This window comes from Heterocephalus glaber, unplaced genomic scaffold (genome assembly GCF_053883595.1).
Source record: "Heterocephalus glaber isolate CG9 unplaced genomic scaffold, H.glaber_assembly_v1.0 deba00001451, whole genome shotgun sequence".
Lineage (NCBI taxonomy): Eukaryota > Metazoa > Chordata > Mammalia > Rodentia > Bathyergidae > Heterocephalus > Heterocephalus glaber.
The window spans coordinates 6,725,496-6,744,323 of NW_028258301.1; the positions used below are offsets into that span (position 1 = coordinate 6,725,496).

Consider the following 18,828-nt stretch of genomic DNA (forward strand, 5'->3'; position numbering starts at 1 on the left):
AGGAGGGAAGAAGGGAGGGATCGGGTGATGTCTAGGACTAGGCTTAAACATCTGAATCAAAATCTTTATGAAGGTACATATATGTGAAAAACAGGTATCTGCGCGCGCGCGCGCGTGTGTGTGTGTGTGTGTCAAACTTCCAAAGGTCAAAAGGGAGGGAAGTGGGACTTTCAGAGACATGCTGGGACCTGGCAGAGAAATCTGAATATGATTTTTACATTAGATGCTATTGGTAAATTGGTGCTAAATTTCTTGGAATGGGACTGTGGTTATTTATCTGGAAGACTTTAGGATACTTCAGTCTTACAATATCTGTAACTTTGATATGTTACAGGAAAGAAATTTTACATACATATAGATAAAACAAACATAGCAAAATGTTGTCAAATTGGTCAACTGAGGAAAAGTTTACATAGGTGTTCGTTGTACCATTCATTAAAATTTTGTGTATAAGTTGGAAATTTTCAAAATAAAAGTTGGGGAAAGTATAAGTGTACAAATGATCTTGTTTCTGTGACCTAAGGCTCTCAAACTTCAAGTGATATCAGGAAATCTGTTTCCTACCTGCCACATGAGCACTTCCTCTCCCTAGCCCCATTTCAAAAGATGAACAAATGGATAAAGCCTTCTACTCCATGTATGCTGACCCACAAGGCTTATGATCTAAAAGTGTAAATGAGAATGCACTTTAATGGAAGCACCTGTACCCTGCAAATTGCTAGTAGGCCTTGTTCCAAAGGGTATAGGGAGACTGTAAAATCCAATAGAAAGTCAATGAGTTCCTTAGGTACAACAGCAAGTTACAACATGCCCCAGGTTACCAAACCTAGCCTTTGTAAGGCCCTGCTTATCAAACAAGGCCTAGACAAAAAAAAAAGCAGATTCCTTCATCCAGTACATACTTAACTGTCCAATATGTGCTAAACACGTTCCCTATCATCATGTGCTAAATACCATATGACTATAAACAGAAGAAACAAGGGCCAGGGATTTAGCTCAGTGGTTTCGCCGCCTGCTGCGCAAGCGCAAGGACCCGAGTTCAATCCCTGGTACCAATAAATAAATAAATAATAAACAGAAGAAACACATTTCACAAGATTTAGTCATTTCTATAAAAAGAAAGTTATTTTCAATGAAATGTATTCATTAAAGTTACAACCAAATAGAATCTTTCTCCTATCCATATATCTGGGACAGGGTTATGCTAAGCTGCCCAGGCTGAACTCAAAAATGCAGTCCTCCTGCCTCAGCCTCCCAAGAAGCTGGAACTACAACTGTGCACTCACATTTCTTTCTTCATACTCACTAAATCATACTAGTGAGCATGACAACATAAGACAGTAAACAGCATATATTCAATTAAAATTCCAAATTTGTTCTGAATTTTTTCTTTGGGAAGTTATGTAAATCCTAAAAAAGGGAAATAATAAATGTGGCAGTGACAAATGAGGATCAAAAATTTGTTCCAAGAGCAAGAAACTATCTTTAAAAATACTTACCAAGCCAGCAGTAAGAGAAGGTGCAGACTGTCCAAAGGACTGGTTTCTCATTCGAACAAGGTTTGATGCTTCTCCTGAAGATTGCCAAGTCACCTGTCCCACACTGCTATGTACACTGCTGGACAAAGGGAGCAGCTGCTTACCTTCAAACACAAGAGTCATAAAACATGCATGTAATTATTTACTGATAGATGAATGAAAAGTACAAATGAGATGTCAGATGGATAACATCATATTGAAATAAACTAAGGTTCTTCCTTACCAATTTTAGAATCTATAATCTTTTGTTTGTTTGTTTGTTTGTTTTTTGAGATAGGGTCTCATTATGTAGTCCATGCTGGTCTTGAATTCACTGTGTAGCCCAGGCTGGCCCTAAACTTGCAGTGATCTTCCTGCTTCAGTCTCCAGAGTGTTGGGATTACAGTCATGCACCACTACATCCAGCATTAGAATCTATAATCTTTTAAGAGTTACAAATACCTTGGTAAGGACAATTACAAGTGGAATATTGATACAACCTGATTATTTTTACTTCTCTGTAATATACATTCTGAAACCCAACCTAGCAGTCTATTGAGTTTCCAATCCTGTCCAGCCAACTTGGTTTCCTACCGACTCTGTGCAACGAAATTGGGGTGGACAAATTCTCCCCAACAGGTCCAGTTCTTAGGATTTAATAAGGCAAGTATTGAATCTATACTGCCTTCACCAGGCTCGGTACGTGCTCAGTTCAGGTTTACTATCTTAATCTTACTAAAAGATACTTAAAGTCATCCATTAAAACCAAATGTCTAGGAGATCCATCAAGTTTGACTAGAGGCAGTAGTACCTGTAGGCATTGGGTTCTCAGAAATGAGGGGTGGGGAGACAAAGATTCCCAAAACAGGAAGACAACATGAAGGAGAAGACCACCAGATGAATTCCAGTGTACAGGATATTTAGAAAAAGAAGCAGGACCTCACCTTGATCCTAGCACTGCTTACACCCCAGGTCCAATCAACACACCTTCTTGGGAAAAGATCTAACTCCATGATGGAAAAAGCCAAATACGACACAAGTGCCAAGGCTACCACTATCCAATGCCCACCTGACCTCTTTTTTCACTGGGAGTAGGAGGCCAGCAAGCAACATATTCATACACCAGGGCACTAGAAAAAAAGAAAGCCAGAGAATTATTTGGAGGGAAGTAACAGTGTTAGGACCAGCAGGCCACTGTGAAAGAAAAGAACAAGAGCATGGTCCTGGTTAGGGACTTGAAACTAGTCACTGAGAGATCTGTGGCTCAGTGAAAAGCAACAGGAGGCAACAGTTGCAAGTGGCATGATCCAGGGGAGGAAAAAAAGACACTGGAGAAGTACCAAAGTAGGCATTCTCCCACTGCTCCCCCTAACACCAAAGTCTATGTCCACAGGAAACCCTGCCCACTTCCCACTCTCCAGATGCCATTGGCCTCAATGCCCACACAGGAACCCTCCTGCCACCAGCCAAAATCTGCTAAACTCTGAGAGCCCTAGGCAGCACTGGATTTGAGGGCCAGACAAAAATTCTTTGTGAGGTGTAGAAAAAGTTTGGCGTGGACAGAAAGCTAGAGAAGAGTGGAACAGTGCGGGGGGCGGGGGGGAGTGCACATTGGGAGCAGTACACTAAGAACAGACTAAAGAGATTATCATGGAGGGAGAAGATGGAGATCAAGAACATCCCTTTGGAAATCAGGGAAACAATGGGGTTATGGCTTATATCTAGAGACAAGAAAGTAACAGAGACAGATTTAGTACCAGAAGTGGGGTGATTGCTGTGATTGTACCTGACAATGTGATTCAGAAGCCTTTGGAAATGGCTTATGGGAGGAATTTAGAAAGGTTTGCAGATGCCAGCTGGAGAAGGAGCCCTAAAATGTTGTAAGCGAAGCATGATGAGATATTCTGGTTAGAACTCAGAAGATCAGAATGTTGACAGAAATGCTGCCAGGAAAGAACAGGCTCAGGAGGTTTCAGCTGGGATCAAGGACTGCAGCTGGCAATTGGAATCTGGGCCGTGTGCGTTATGCTTTGGCAGAAAAATTGTCTGCTTTTGTTCATATTCACAGACACTGTCAGAGACAGATTCAGGGCACTGTTGAGGCAGTGGCACGGCTGCTGATGTGGGTTTTTTAGCAAGCTGTACCTTGAGAATCAAGACCAAACAGCACAACAGAATGATTTTAAAAGTTTTGAGTTTGACCAGAAACGAAGTTCCAGTGAAGTTGTGGCCTGCAAAGATGGAGCAGAGAACTTGGTTGCTGAAAAGCATAGCATTAAAAAAATGCAAGTACTTTGGAACAGAACAGCAATTTAAAAAAAAAAAAAAAAGCCTAAGGGCATCACAAGAACCAGCAGGATTCCACTCTTTGCAGCCTCAAAACTTGAAAAGTGAAAGACTGCTTTGAGAAGAGATTCCCAGGACACCACATTCCAGAATGGCTGAGGCCTAGGCAATTTGTTCCTCAGGATTAGGTTCAGAGAACTCAGGAAGGAATCCAGGCACTCAACCCCTACAGACAAGAGAGGAGGAATCCTGGCTACTGCGCCAGCTGGTGGTGGACCTTGGCGTCATTCACATGTTGCTAGTTTTAGGCACATGTGCAATGTCAGAGTTGTGGAGTTAGGAAGTCTTTCCCCCAGATTTCAGAAGAAAGCCTGAGTCCAGGCAGTGCCCCTCTGAGCAGGAAATATGTGAACCTGTGAGTGTAAAGCAGAAGGTACAGTGGAGACCCCCAGAAGACTGGAAAAATCAGATGACTGGATCACCTGAGCAAAGCAGCAAGGAGTGAGCAAAGCTGGCCCAAGAGAGAAACCATGAAGGCTACAACTGCTGGCAGTGCTGTGAGGACAGGGCCACCCAAGTGCTCTCAAGTTCACATCTTGCCAGAGATTGCCCTAGGTGCTAGGGATGGTACATTGGGTTTAATGTTTGCCCTGCTGGATTTTTGTCTTGCTTTGGTCCCATTCTTTTCTATCCCCCTATTTCTACCTTTTGGAATGGAAATATTCAACTTTCTTTTCATTTTTATATAACTTTGCAGCTAAGAGTTTGCCTTAAAACTCAGAGCAGAATTTGGACTTGGACCTTTCAGCAATGCTAAAACTGTTAGGCCTTTGATAACTCTTAGACATGAACTAAATGTATTTTGCACAAAGGGATGTACATGAGTACATTAGGGGCCAGAGGCAGAATGTTACAGCTTATATCTAGATGCTCCCCCCAATGCCTCATGTACATAGATGTGACTTTTGGGAGTGACTGGATCATGGGTGTGTGATACCATACCGGATTAGTCTGCATATTGGTTTAGCATAGTTCTGGGTGTGAGAGGCACCAACCAATAGGCTTGCAAGCCAAACAGAATAAAAAGGGAAAGAAAGGACCCAGGATTTAGCTCAGTGGTTCCACCACCTGCCCTGCAAGCACAAGGACCTGAGTTCGATCCCCAGTACCAAAAAAAAAAAAAAAAAGGGAAAGAAGGAAGTCTCTCTGGTTTGTTTGGGTTTTTTTGGTACTGGGGATCAAACTCGGGTCCTTGCACTTGCGAGGCAGGCAGCAAAACCACTGAGCTAAATTCCTGGCCAAAGTTGGAAGTGGCATCCCTGGGTGGGCTCGAACCACCAACCTTTCAGTTAACAGCCGAACGCGCTAACCGATTGCACCATGGACTGAAATCTCTACAACCTGAGTCAAACCTGTCCTCCTTCAAATTGTGGGTGTTGGGCATTGTGTTTCAGCCACAAGAAAGTAAGGACAGAGTACTTCATCAGCTCAAACTGCACCCTCGCTCCTCTGACATAACTGATTGTAAGATAGAAGCAAAACACCTCCAGCTAGTCATACCCATAGGAGAACAACTGAAACCAAGCAGACCATTGCCTCCAGAGGGATCATGAAAGCAAGTTCAGAAGTCTGTCCAGACCCCCAATCTCTTTCACTCACTGGCAGACAAGACAACAAATCCTCAGAGGGGTACTTGATGAAGTACCAGTAGACACATTTGACCTCCTGGACTAAACCACAAAGAACTTGAGATCCACCCACCCACAACTGCTAAAAGTCTAAGTTTCTCCACATATGAGTCCAGGAGGAAGAACACACTGGTCAAATTCTGACTGCAGTACAAATAGGACTGAGATGACTCTAACTCATATGTTTATATGCTGATACAACCAGTAGTGATTCTCTCCTTGCAATAAGGTGACTGGGAATGATCTGATACATTGAGTATGCTGAAGAAGTAAATAAATACCAAAACATACCCAAAGCCAAGGTCATAGCACAGAGAAACATACACTACCTAAAAAACTTACCACAACAGTGACAGTTTTTCTACCGTGATTCTTAATCCTGCACAGAGGATAAGAAACATGAGAAAACAAGGCAACAAGACGCCTCCAAAAAGTTTCAACTCCCCAAAAGCTAACCCCACAAACAATGAAGTCACAAGCAAAAGAACTCAAAACCCAAATGGTTAAATGTTTGAAGAAATCAAACAAACAAATGAATCTATAAGATATTCAGTGAGCTCAAAGAAGATGTAAAGACACAATAAAGGAATTAATTAAAAGTTCAACAAGTGCAAAGTCACAAAAGGTTGATTAAATTAAACAAGATGATACAAGACATGAACAACCATTTTAGTAAAGAATTAGATCATAAAAAGTTCAAAGCTATCATGACTTTCTTCACGGTAGCCCTGCCTGATTTCTGCAGGGTGCTCTTTTATTGCTTTTTCTCTTTTTACTCAGTCCAAGCTCACTCTACAGAGCCAGTTTCTCCATCACACTTCATTTTTACTTTCTAAAACAAACTCTGTCACACACACACACAAAAATTTAAAAATACCAAGCATAAATGCTGGATATATAAAATTTAATTAAAAGCATGGGCAGCAGGAATGACCAATTTGAGGAGATTGTATCAAAATTAGAAGAAAAGGTTGAAGTAGTAGATTACATAGAGGTGATACCCTAAAAATAGCAAGATACCATAGAAACCTGATCCAACACCTGCTGGATGAAAAAGAAAAAAAAAACCTTAAGTAGAGGAGTTAAGAAAAAATTGGAAGACACAAGAAATAAAAAATTTATTCACAGGCCGGGGATTTAGCTCAGTGGTGCCGCCATTTGCTTCACAAGTGCAAGGTCTCGAGTTTGATTCCTGGTACCAAAAAAAACATTTATTCACTGTAGCCAGGAATGGAGGTGCACACTGGAATCATAACACTCTGAGAGGCTGAGGCAGGATTGTAAATTTAACCCCAGCCTGAGCACCTTAGTGATACTGTCTCAAAAATTAAAAAAGAGTTAGAGATGTATCTCAGGGCAAAACCCCCAGGTTCTATCCATAGTACCACAAAACATTCACTGAAATCATAGCAGAAAATTTTCCAAATCTAGAGGAAGAATTCAACATCTATGTAAATGAGTCATATAGAACACCAAATAACGGGCTGGGGATGTAGCTCAGCGGTGCCGAGCCTGCCTGGCAAGTGCAAGGTCCTGAGTTCAATTCCCGGTACCAGGTGGGAAAAAAAAGAACACCAAATAACAATGACAAGAAAAGAAGTTCTCCATAACACATCATAATCAAAATTCCAGAAACTCAGCAGAAAGATACTAAAAGTTGTTAAGACAAAAATATCAAGTACTTATAAGGCAAGTCAGCCAGAATAACGGCAGATTTCTCAACACAAATCTTAAAGGTCAAGAGAAGCCAGGTGTGGTGGTACACAACTGTAATCCCAGCACTCTAGAGGCTGAGGTAAGAGGATGACTGTAAGTTTGAGGCTAGTCTGGTTTACATAGTAAGTTTAAAACCAGCCTGGATTATACAGTGAGACATTATCTAAACACCCTCCGCCCACAAAAAAAGTCAGGACAGCCTGGAGTAAAGTTTTTCAAGCCCTAGAAGAAATCAACTTCCAACGCAGATTAATATATCCTACAAAATTGTATTTCAAAATTGAGAAATAAGGACTTTCCATGACAAAGAGCACCCAAAGAAATTCATAACCACCAAACCAAAACCTTAGAAAGTATTCAAAGGCATCCTCAACAGAGACGGTGAGGCCAACATCACCAAAGAATTCAAAGGAAAGAATATATTTAACTGTGAGAGTAAACAAATGGAAAAAACAAAGAAATCAGGAACAGAAAAATAATGCAATGACAGGGTAGAGTAAATACATTTTAGTATTAATTCTCACTGTAAATATCTTAACTCTCCAACCAAAAGACACAGACTGGAAACTTAATTTAAAAAAAAAAAAAAGCCAAATGTAGTGGCACACACTTGTTATCCCAGCACTCAGGAGGCTGAGGGAGGATTGCCACAAATTCGATGCCAGCCTGGGATACATATCAAGTTCAAGGCCAGTGTGAACTACACAGTGAGAGCCTGTCTCAAAAACTCAAAAAACAAACAAACAAACAAAAAATCTATATGTTGTCTAAAAGAAATACACCTCACCCAAAAGTAAAAACATGGACTGAAAGTGAAAAGATGGAAAACTATAATCATGAAAAAGGAGCCCCAAAGCAACAAGGAGTAGCTATCCTATTTTCAGACAAACTAGACTTCAAGCCAACACTGATCGGAAGAGACATGGTCACTACATACTTATAAAGGGAACAATCTGACAAGAGGAGATAACAATTGTAAATATACATGCACTAAATGCTGGTGCACTCAATTTCATAAAAGAACCACTAATGGGCATAATATTTCAGATAAACATCAGTATAATTATAATAGGGGACTTCAATACTTAACTCTCACAAATAGGAGAATCAGACAAATAAATCAACAAAGAAATATCAGAGTTGAACCACAACATCAAATGAACTTAACAGATATCTAAAGATACAGATATCTACAGATAACAGATATCTAAAGAGTGCTTTATCCCAAAACAATAGAATACACATTTCTCAGGAGTACATAAAACTTTCTCAAAAATAAACCATATCTTAGGCCATAAAGCATGGTTAAATAAACCCAAAAGAATGGAAATAATGTCCTGTGTACTATTAAATCATAGCAGAATGGACCTAGAAATCAACAGCAAAAGAAACCACAAAAACAACAAAAACACAGAGATTAAATAATATACTCTTGACCAATCAGTGTGCAACAGAAGAAATCAAGGAAGAAATTTTAAAATTCCTAGAATCGAGCAGAGGATTTAGCTCAGTGGCGCTGCACTTGCCTCATGAGCACAAGGTCCTGAGTTTGATTCCCATACCAAAATAATTAATTAATTAAATTCCTAGAATCAAATGACAATGGCAGTACAAAATACCAAAACATGTGACACAATGAAAGTAAGAGGGAACAAAATCCAACCTGCATTTATGATAAAAACTCTCCAAAAAACTGGAATAGACATAGGGCCAGGGATTTAGCTCAGTGGTTCCAGCACCTACCTCTCAAGCACAAAGTCCCGAGTTCAATCCCCAGTACCAAAAAAAAACCCCAAAAACAACAACAACAAAAATTGGAATAGATGGTCTCTACCTCAATCTGATAAACACCATCTATGAAAAACCAACAGCCAGTATCGTATTAAATGGTCAAAAACTGAAATCCTTCACACTAAAATCAGGAACAAGACAAGGATGTCCACTATCACCACTCCTGTTCAATACAAGAGAAAGAAATAAAAGGAATAAAGATAGGAAATGACAAATTGTCATTATTTGCACATGACATGATACTCTATATAGAAGATCACAAGAATGCCACCAAAAGTCTTCTAGACTTAATAACCAAATTCAGTAAAGTAGCTGGATACAAAGTCAACACACAAAAATATTTCAGATTTTTTAATATAAATAGCTTTCCTGTACACAAAAAACAGACTCACTGAGAGAGAAATGGGTCAATCAATTTCTTTCACAATAGCATCCAAAAACTTCAAATAGCTAGGAATCAACCTAACAAAAGAAATCAAAGACCTCTTCTTTGAAAACTATAGAACTCTGAAAAGAGAGATTGAAGATGATATCAGAAAATGGAAAGACATCTCCTGCTCCTGAGTAGGAAGGATCAACATAGTGAAAATGGCTATACTTCCAAAACTGCTATATAGATTCAATGCAATCCCAACTGAAATCCCAGCAGCAAACTTCACAGACCTGGAAAAAACAATCCAAAAATTCATTTGGAACAAGAAGAGACCCAAAAATAGCAAAAGCAATTCTAGGTATTAGAACCCCCAACTTGAAACTATACTACAAAGCTACTGTGATTAAAAACAGCATGGTACTGGCAAAGAAACAGACCTGAGGACCAGTGGAACGGATTAGAAAATGCAGAAACAACTCCAGACACACTCAGCCACCTCATATTTGACAAAGGAGCCAAACACCCTCAACGGAGGAAAGATAGCCTCTTTAATAAATGGTGCTAGAAAAACTGGGTTTCAACTTGCCAAAGATTAAAACTAGACCTATACCTCTCACCATGCACTAAACTAAAATCTAAATGGATTAAAGATCTAAATATTAAAATAGAAATGCTGAACTGGCTGGAACAGAGGTTAGGCAGAACTCTTGAAGACATTGGTGTGGGAAAAGATTTTATGAAGAAAACCTTAGTTGCCTGTGAGCTAGCACAAACAATCAACAAGTAGGATCTCTTCTTACTAAAAAGCTTCTGCACAGCAAGAGAAACCACCAACAGAGTAAAGAGACAACCCAAATGTGGGAAAAAAATTTCACCTGCTGTTCCTCTGACAAAGGTCTACTATCTCGAATCTATAAAGAACTTAAAAAAATCAGACCTCCCAAATTTAAAGACCCAGTCCAAAAATGGGCAACTGAAATGAACAGACATTTCTCAGACAAAGAAGTAGAAGTAGCAAATAAGCATATGAAAAAATGTTCAGCATCACTGGTCATTACAGAGATGCAAATGAAAACAATGGTGAGATTCCACCTCATCCCAGAAAGAATGGTTGCTCTCACGAAATCAACCAATAACAAACTCTGGCAGGGCTGTGGGGAAAGAGGAACACTGCTCCACTGCTGATGGGTGTGTAGACTGGTGCAACCACTGTGGAAATCAGTATGGAAATACCTCAAAGAACTAGGATTGGAAGTCCCATTTGACCCAGCTGTTGCCCTGCTGGGTATCTTCCCCAAAGAATTAAAAGAATCAGGGCCAGGGATTTAGCACAGTGGGGCCGCTGCCTGCCTCACAAACGCAAGGACTGGAGTTCAATCCCCGGCACCAAAAAAAAAGAGAGAGGAAAAAAAAAAATCATACTACAGTGATATATGTGCACCCATGTTCATAGCAGCACAAATTGTGATAGCTAAAATTTGGAAGCAACCCAACTGCCCATCAACTGGAGTGTGGATAAAGAAAATGTGGTTTTTTCAAAATAAAATGGAGTATTACTTAGCCATAAAGAATGAGAAACTAGAGACATTTATAGCTAAATGGATGCACATTGAGGTGATACTCTTAAGTGAAATAAATAAGACACATGTAAATACCGAATAGTTTCTCTAATAAGAGAAACTGAAAGTGTAAATAAGGACTAAAAGGTATAATAGATAATGTGAAATAGGAAAAAAAGGTACAAAGAGCAAGGGGAAATAGGAGGGGTAGGGGAAAAAAAAGAAGGGAATGGAATTAATATGAGAAAAATAAAAAAATGGAAACAAAGTATTTGTAGATAGGGAGGGGTGGAGGGGTTGAAGGAAGGGCAGGGGAATGGGGAAAAAAATAAGAACCAAGATGGATTATGTAAAGATGCAAATTTCCAATGATGAATGTCATTATATTGTATACCTTAAATGTACCAATAAAATTAATTTTAAAAAAAGAAAGTAAGAGGGAAGTTTATAGCTATGAATCCCCACATTAGAAAAACAGAACAGGGGCCGGGGATTTAGCTCAGTGGTTCCAGCACCTGCCTCACAAGCGCAAGGTCCCAAGTTTGATCCCCGGTACCAAAAAAAAAAAAAAAAAGAAAAACAGAACAGGGGCTGGGGTTTTAGCTTAGTGGTTTTGCCGCCTGCTGCGCAAACACAAGGACCCAAGTTCAATCCTCAGCACCAAAAAAAAAAAGAAAGAAAGAAAAGAAAAACAGAACAATCACAAATAAATAACCTCATGATTCAGCTGAAGCCCCTAAAAAAGTAAGAGCAATTCAAATATAAAATCTAAAGTAAATATAAAGATCAAAGTGGAAATTAATAAATTAAGACTAAAAAGTATACAACGAGTCAACCAGAGCTTATCAAATGAGATAAACGCTTAGCCAAACTTACCAAAAGAGAAAAAAACAAAAAAAGATTCATATCAATGCAACTAGAAATGAAAAAAGTCAAATCACAAATAACACCACCTACCATAAAACCATAGGATTATAAGAAATTACTTTGAAATTTTATTTTCCAATAAATTGGAGAATCTGGACGAAATGGGTCAATTCCTAGAAATACAAATTACCAAAACTGAATCAAGAAGATATAAAAACCCTGGACAGACCAATATTAGGCAATGAATTAGAGGCAGTAATAACCCTACCAACAATGAAAAGTCCATGGCCTGACTCACTACTAAATTTTACCAGACTTCAAGGAAAAACTAACTCCAATATTCCTCAAACTCTTTCATGAAATTGAAAAGGAAAACCCAATGCCAATCTCATTCTTGAAAGCTAGCATTGCTCTGACACCAAAACTGATCAAGGACTGAACTAGAAAGAAAACTACAGGCCAATTTCCTTAATGAACAGAGGTATAAAAATCTTCAACAAGATACAAGACTTGGAAACAGAATGCAACAAATCATTAAAAAGATCATACATCGGGCCAGGGATTTAGCTCAGTGGTTCCGCTGCCTGCTGCACAAGTGCAAGGACTGGAGTTCGATGCCCGGTACCAAAAAAAAAAAAAAAAAAAAAATCATACATCAATACCAACTAGACCCCACCCCAGGGTTGCAAAGATTGTTTAACATACATAAATCAATAACTTAATCTGCCACATAAACAAAAGGATTAAAAATCACATAATTATAAAAAAAGCCTTTGATAAAATCAAACATACTTCATAATAAAACCCTGATGAAAACAGGTATAGAAGGATCTTACTTTGAACTGATAAAAACCCATTTATAATAGTCAACATCATAGTAGACAGGAAAAAACTGAAAGCATTCCCTCTAAAATCAAGAAGAAGCCAAGAATATCCACTCTGAACACTCTCAACACTTATATTCACTAGGGTACTTGAAACTTTAACCAGAGCAATCAAGCATGATAAGGAAATAAAAGGGATTGAACAGGAAAGGAAGAAGTAAAAATATCATTATTTGCAGAAGACATGATTCTTTACATAGAAGATCAAAAAAATTCCACCAGAAGATTCTTAGAACTAATAAAACAAACACACACACACACACACACACACACACACACACACACAAATCAGTAGTGTTTCTGTCAAAAATGCTGCTGAGTAGCATTGTGGGGTTTTTTTGTTAATGTAAAAATACTTAGATCCAGGGCCAGGGATTTAGCTCAGTGGTTCTGCCACCTGCCTCACAAGTGCAAGGTCCTGAGTTTGATCCCCGATACCAAAAAAAAAAACCCTTAGATCCAGACTTTGTTTCCTTCAATTTTAAAAATAAAAAATACCTCAGTGCTATAATGTTTTTCAATATCACCCGCATTTCTCCAAAAGTAACACCTGCTTTATGTTGCAGGTGTAAGAATCACATTTAGATTTTAAAGAAAGACTAGTAAATATTTTTTAAATTTAAAAAAAAAATGCTGTTGAGGGCCAGAGATTTAGCTCAATGGTGCTGCCACCTGCCTCACAAGCACAAGGTCCTCAGTTCGATCCCCAGTACAAAAAAAATGCTGTTGGTATTTTGATAAAAATTGAAAATAAAATTAGGAAAAAATAATCTAAAATTTATATGGAATCAGAAGAGACCCAGAATAGCCAAAGAAATTTTGAACAACAGCAAAGCAGGAGTCATTTCAATCCCAGACTTCAAGTTATACTACAAGCCTACAGTAATAAAAAGAGCATATTACTGGCACAAAAACAGATATGTGAACCAATGAATCAGAACGGAAAACACAGAAACAAACCCACACAACAACAGCCATCTGGCAAAAATACACATTGGAGAAAAGGCAGCCTCTTTAACAAATGGTACTGAAGAAACTGGTTGTCCACATGCAGAAGAATTAATCTAGATCCCTATCTCTCTGTATACTAAAGTCAAATGAAAACCTAGATATAAAAACAGAAACCCTGAATCTGCTAGGGGGAAAAAGTTGGTTAAAACTCTTAAAGATGAAGCAAGGCATGACGATATGCCTGTTACCCCAGCATTCAGGAGGCTTAGGCCAGAGAATCACAACGGTTCAAGGCCTGGGCTACCTAGTGAGTTTAAGACCAGCCTGAATTATAGTGAGACCCTTTGTCCAAAATCAAAAACAAAAAAACCCTCTTGAAGACATAGGCATAAGCAAGAACTTATTGAACAGAACCCCAATTGTACAAGATATAATACCAAGAATCAAAAAATAGAATTACATCAAATTCAAATGCTTCTGTACAGCAAAGGAAATAGCCAACAGAGTTGAGACAACCTATAGAATGGTACAAAATTTTACAAGCTATTCCTCATATAGAGCACTAATATCTAGAATTTATAAAGATCTCAAAAAAATAGACCCCTCCCCCCAAAAAATAAAAGACTAAATCAAAAATGAACAAATTTAAGTGACAGGAAGCTTCTCAAAACAAGTAGCATACATGAAAAAACATTCAGTATCTTTGGCCATTAAGAGAAAGGCAAATCGAAACAACACTGAAATACCATCTTATTCTAGGAAGAATGGTTATCAAGGACTCAGACAAATCACATCCCTAAAAGAAAATAATTCTATGCAAAATCAAACAAGAAATGTCTGTATGTGATTAAAAACATGACTGACAAAACAAAAATTTCAATTGGAGAATGAGAAGATTTCACCAAAACAATAGCTTCAAAAAGAAACTGAAAGCAAAAAAGCTGAAAATTGGTAAATATTAGACAAAGGAGTATGGTAGGATTACATTTTCCACTCTACTGATCTGTGTTTTTAGCTACGGTCAAATGGACTTTTTTTATTCTCTACTGACTAATTAAAATTATGCTACATCTCACTACTTTCTATTCGGACCAAGATTTCTTTGCATAACTTTTATTGCTGTTGTTTTGTTTTATGAAACAGGGTCTTGCTATTAGTTCAGGCTGGCCTTGAACTCACTTTGTAGGCCAAGTGGGGCTCAAACTGATGGCAATCATCCAGCCTCAGCCTCCCAAGTCCTGGGATTATAGGCTCCCAAGTGCTCCACTCTTTGTGTAGTTTTTTCCCTTGAATTTTCAAATTGCCTTTTCTTTTCTTTGGCAGAGGTGGGAAGGCACTATCGGCTTTAAGTTTTGGGAATGGAAAAAAAGATCCAAAGGAAAAAAGAATGTTTAGTCTACAGAAGTGGGAAGAGAGTAAAGAAAAAAATTGATAGGATTGATAGGGAATAAACAGGAAGGAATACCTATCACATTCAGGTGGTTAACATTCAGAGAGTCCATGAGGAAGTAGTAAAGAGAGGAAGATAGACTGAACCATGTGTATTCTATACGTAGTTGATACACTCAAATTTGACAATAGTCCTATCCTATTTATTTATTTATTTATTTATTTGGGGGGGGGTTGTTTTTATTTTTTGGTGCTGGTGATTGAATCCAAGGCATCACACTCATGCATGCTATATACCCTTAACACCCCAATCTCCCATATTTAAACAAAATCAGATATTTACCTGACAGAGAACTGGCCAGGCTTCCTCTTCGTAACTTACAGTCATCCTGACTAAGTTGTCTCTGGAGTTTAGCTTTTCCGGTTGATGAAAATATGTCAGGATTACTGAGCTTCCTGAAGAGCAGAGGACTAAGTCCAGTTACCACATCCTTCAAAAAGAAAAGAAGAAAACAGAAGTCTTTAGTATCTTTCCTAAAGTATAAGAACTTTATATTTAATATCTCTACAATATTCATTATGGTTAAAAAATATAAAAATATTTTATATTTCCCATTCAATAGCCATCCATGATAGTTAATTGTGTCAACTTGAAAAAGAAAAGCATAGCAGATTGGTTTAGCATAGTTCTGGATATGTCTGGATGACTGACTTACTGAAGAGGGAAGATCCACCCCGGGTGTGGGTGGCACCAACTAGTAAGTTTGTAGCCTGGATGGAATGAAAAAGAAAAGGATAATCATGCTGTTTCTTTGGGAGCTCCAATCTTCCTCATTGCTTTCTATGTCAGTATCAGCCTTCCAGCACACACACTTCAGCTTCCCAATACAAACCGGCATACTAAATGCTGCAGGGAGTTTCAGGCCTTTGCCTTTTTACTTCTTCCCCCAGCTCTCCAGCACAGACTGCCCCTTCAGCATTCTTCCAAACCTGACTCCGCAGGCAGCCACTGGAACCCTACCTTGTAAATCCTTTACATATTACATGTACATTTTATAATAAATCTGTTCCTCTAGTGAACCCTAACTGATACAATAGCTAAAGCCAGAAGCATATTTCTTAGTAAAAACCTGGTGTACATGAAAGGACCCAGGACATTGATTACAAACAGCCCTCTCCCCAAGAAGGCTTACAAGATGAAGATATTTTGATAGGATATATTTATTCATAAATATACTTCTAGTTATATTTATTTACTTACTTTTCTCCTTTATTCTCATCCTTCCTACATCCAGTAAGGAAAAGCCCCTCTTTTATTTTTGATGGATATCTCACTATGTTGCCCAGACTGGCCTTGAACTCCTGGGCTCAAAGGATCACCCACCCAGGTTTAGTTTGCTAAAAAAAAGAAAAAATCATAAAGTACAGTAACAGACCTACCTTCCTTAGTCTGTCATACAAAGTTAGCACTAGATCTAACTCTTAATTACCCCTAAATTAAAACTTAAGAGCTTTCTTTATATGCCTATAATAGGAACTAAGTCCATGTTTTCAAAAAAAATTATAAAAATACTTTGGAGAAAATATGGACAATATCAAGCATTGACAGTGTTACTCCCTTTGCCTTTATTTTAGTTTGGTCCATCCCCCTCCATCCCAGTGCCTCTTCCTCCTCGTTCAGTAAGTAATGCCCAACAGTAATCAAAAAGTAGACTTTTGGGCCAGGGATGCAGCTCAGCAGTGCAGCACCTGCCTGGTAAGCGCAAGTCCCTGAGTTCAATTCACGGTACCAAAAAAGAAAAAGAAAAAAAAAAGGCAGTTTTTTGTTGTCGTTTTTTGCCAGTCTTAGGTATTGAACACAGGGCCTTCACGCTGAGTTACATCTCCAGCCCTTGTTGTATTTATTTTGAGACAGGGTCTCATTAAGTTGCTAAATTTAGCAGCATTTAATGGGGGGAAAAAAATCAGCCAAATGAGGTATATCTTTTTTTTTTTTTTGTACTGGGGATCTTGTGACCTTCTGCTTATGAGGCAGGCAGCAGCACCACTGAGCTAAATCCCCCTGGCCCCAGTATATCTTTTATATTTCAATGAAAGCAACTGCTATGGTTTGGATTCTTTGCTCCCAAAGAATCATGTACTAGAAGCTTAGTCCTCAATTGGTAATATTGAGAGGTGATAGAATCTTGAAGATGTGAAGCCTATTGAGAGGTAATTAGGTCACTAGAAATGCTGTGCTCAGCAGGGATTAATGTATCTCTCAAAGGACTCTGATTAATTCCCTCAAGAAAGAGTTATTGAAAAATCAGAAGTTCAAGTCGAACCAGAGCAACTTAGTGAGACCTTGTCTCAAAAAAGAAAAAAAAAGTCTGGAGATGTAGCTCAATGTAATCTCCCTGGTTCAATTCCTAGTACTGCCAAAAAGAAAAAGAGTTATTTTAAAAACATCAAGGCCAGTTCTTGAACTTCTCTGGCTGCCAGTCTCATCATGTCATCTTTCCCTCTGGTATGCTCTCCCAACATGAAGCCATAAACTTTGCTGTGATATACAGACAAGTCCCTCACCAGAGCCTAGCAAATATTTTTTGGATTTCAAAAACTGAATGACATAAGGCTTGAGTCTTTACAAAGTACCCAGCCTGAGGTATTTTGTTACAGCATTAGAAATAGATAAATACAGAAGCTATTATACACAAATGTAAACAGCACACCATACTTACTGGACATTAGAGAGACAAAATAAGCACAGGAAGAAATAACTGGCACCTATGTCACATGGGACCAAGCACATATCTCAGCAGTAGAGTGTTTAACTAACATGCAGGGGACTATGGGTTCGATCCCCATCAACAGGAACTGGTACAGGGGGGAGGGAGACCTCATTAACTGATACCCTGGAAATACTAAAAGCCACAGAGGATGGGCCGGGGATTTGGCTCAGTGGTTTCGCCGCCTGCTATGCAAACGCAAAGACCCGAGTTCGATCCCTGGTACCAAAAAAAAAAAAAATAGTTACACAAAGGAAAAAAAATGACAGTGCCCATTTCTCTGACAAAAAAAGAAAAAGGGAAAAAAAAGAAACCTCTAAGGTCATATATTATGATTGATAAGTTCATAAACATGGGAAAGTACTAATAATGGTTGATGGTGACCATCTAGAACATAATTTACAAATGCTTACAAATAAAAATGAATGGACAAAGGGGAAATTGGGGCCCTGAAACATCAAAGCAGCTGAAGTATCCAAGCAACTTCTACAGAGTCAAGAGTGAGGAAAGTAAATTGGAAGCAGTAGTTAATAATGCAAAAAGAGAAGACAGCAAGGAACACCCTATATTTCTACCATTTAGTGTGCCAAGGATGAAATGGTACCTACGGGTCAAGGAGAAACAATGGAAGGAAGTAGGGCTTGGGCACTAATTCTGATAATCCACTACACAAGGCTGACCTCTCTTTGATGTAATACAGCAAGAAGCTGGGGAGGGAGGTGTGACTTGGAAGGCAGTGAGCTATAGTAGCTATCTTATACAAAGGCAATGTAGAGGAAGATTCTATTCCAAGAATAGCTTATAAATGAGCTACATGACAGAACCAGCATTTAGATATCTGCTATAATGTATGGATGACAATCAGAGAAAGAACAACCAACCAAGAGACGACTCAGTCTACACTAATTAAGATAAACACAACCTTTTCAATCTTCTTATTCCCTACCAGACCATATCAAAGAAAAAAACACAGAAAAACCAAAGACAGGAAAAATGAGGGTGGATCATGACCTTTCTTACTCTTAGTCTCTTTTATCAA

The 18,828-nt window shown here is 38.6% G+C and overlaps 1 protein-coding gene across 10 annotated transcripts in view; it reads right to left on the reverse strand.

Moving 5' to 3' along the window:
- Window positions 1–18,828, reverse strand: part of Mast2 (microtubule associated serine/threonine kinase 2) — a 260,674-nt gene that overhangs the window by 181,181 nt on the left and 60,665 nt on the right. For 4 of the 10 annotated variants that reach the window (XM_087214762.1, XM_087214749.1, XM_004872945.3 and 1 more), the window contains exons 2-3: window positions 15,365–15,512; window positions 1,500–1,642 (exon numbers count right to left, since the gene is read on the reverse strand). In XM_087214762.1, the coding sequence (XP_087070888.1) occupies window positions 1,500–1,642; window positions 15,365–15,512 (291 nt within the window). Of the gene's footprint in view, window positions 1–1,499; window positions 1,643–1,761; window positions 1,960–15,364; window positions 15,513–16,282; window positions 16,418–18,828 lie in introns of those variants that run through there. The other 6 variants (XM_087214758.1, XM_087214757.1, XM_087214756.1 and 3 more) reach the window with 4 other exon arrangements.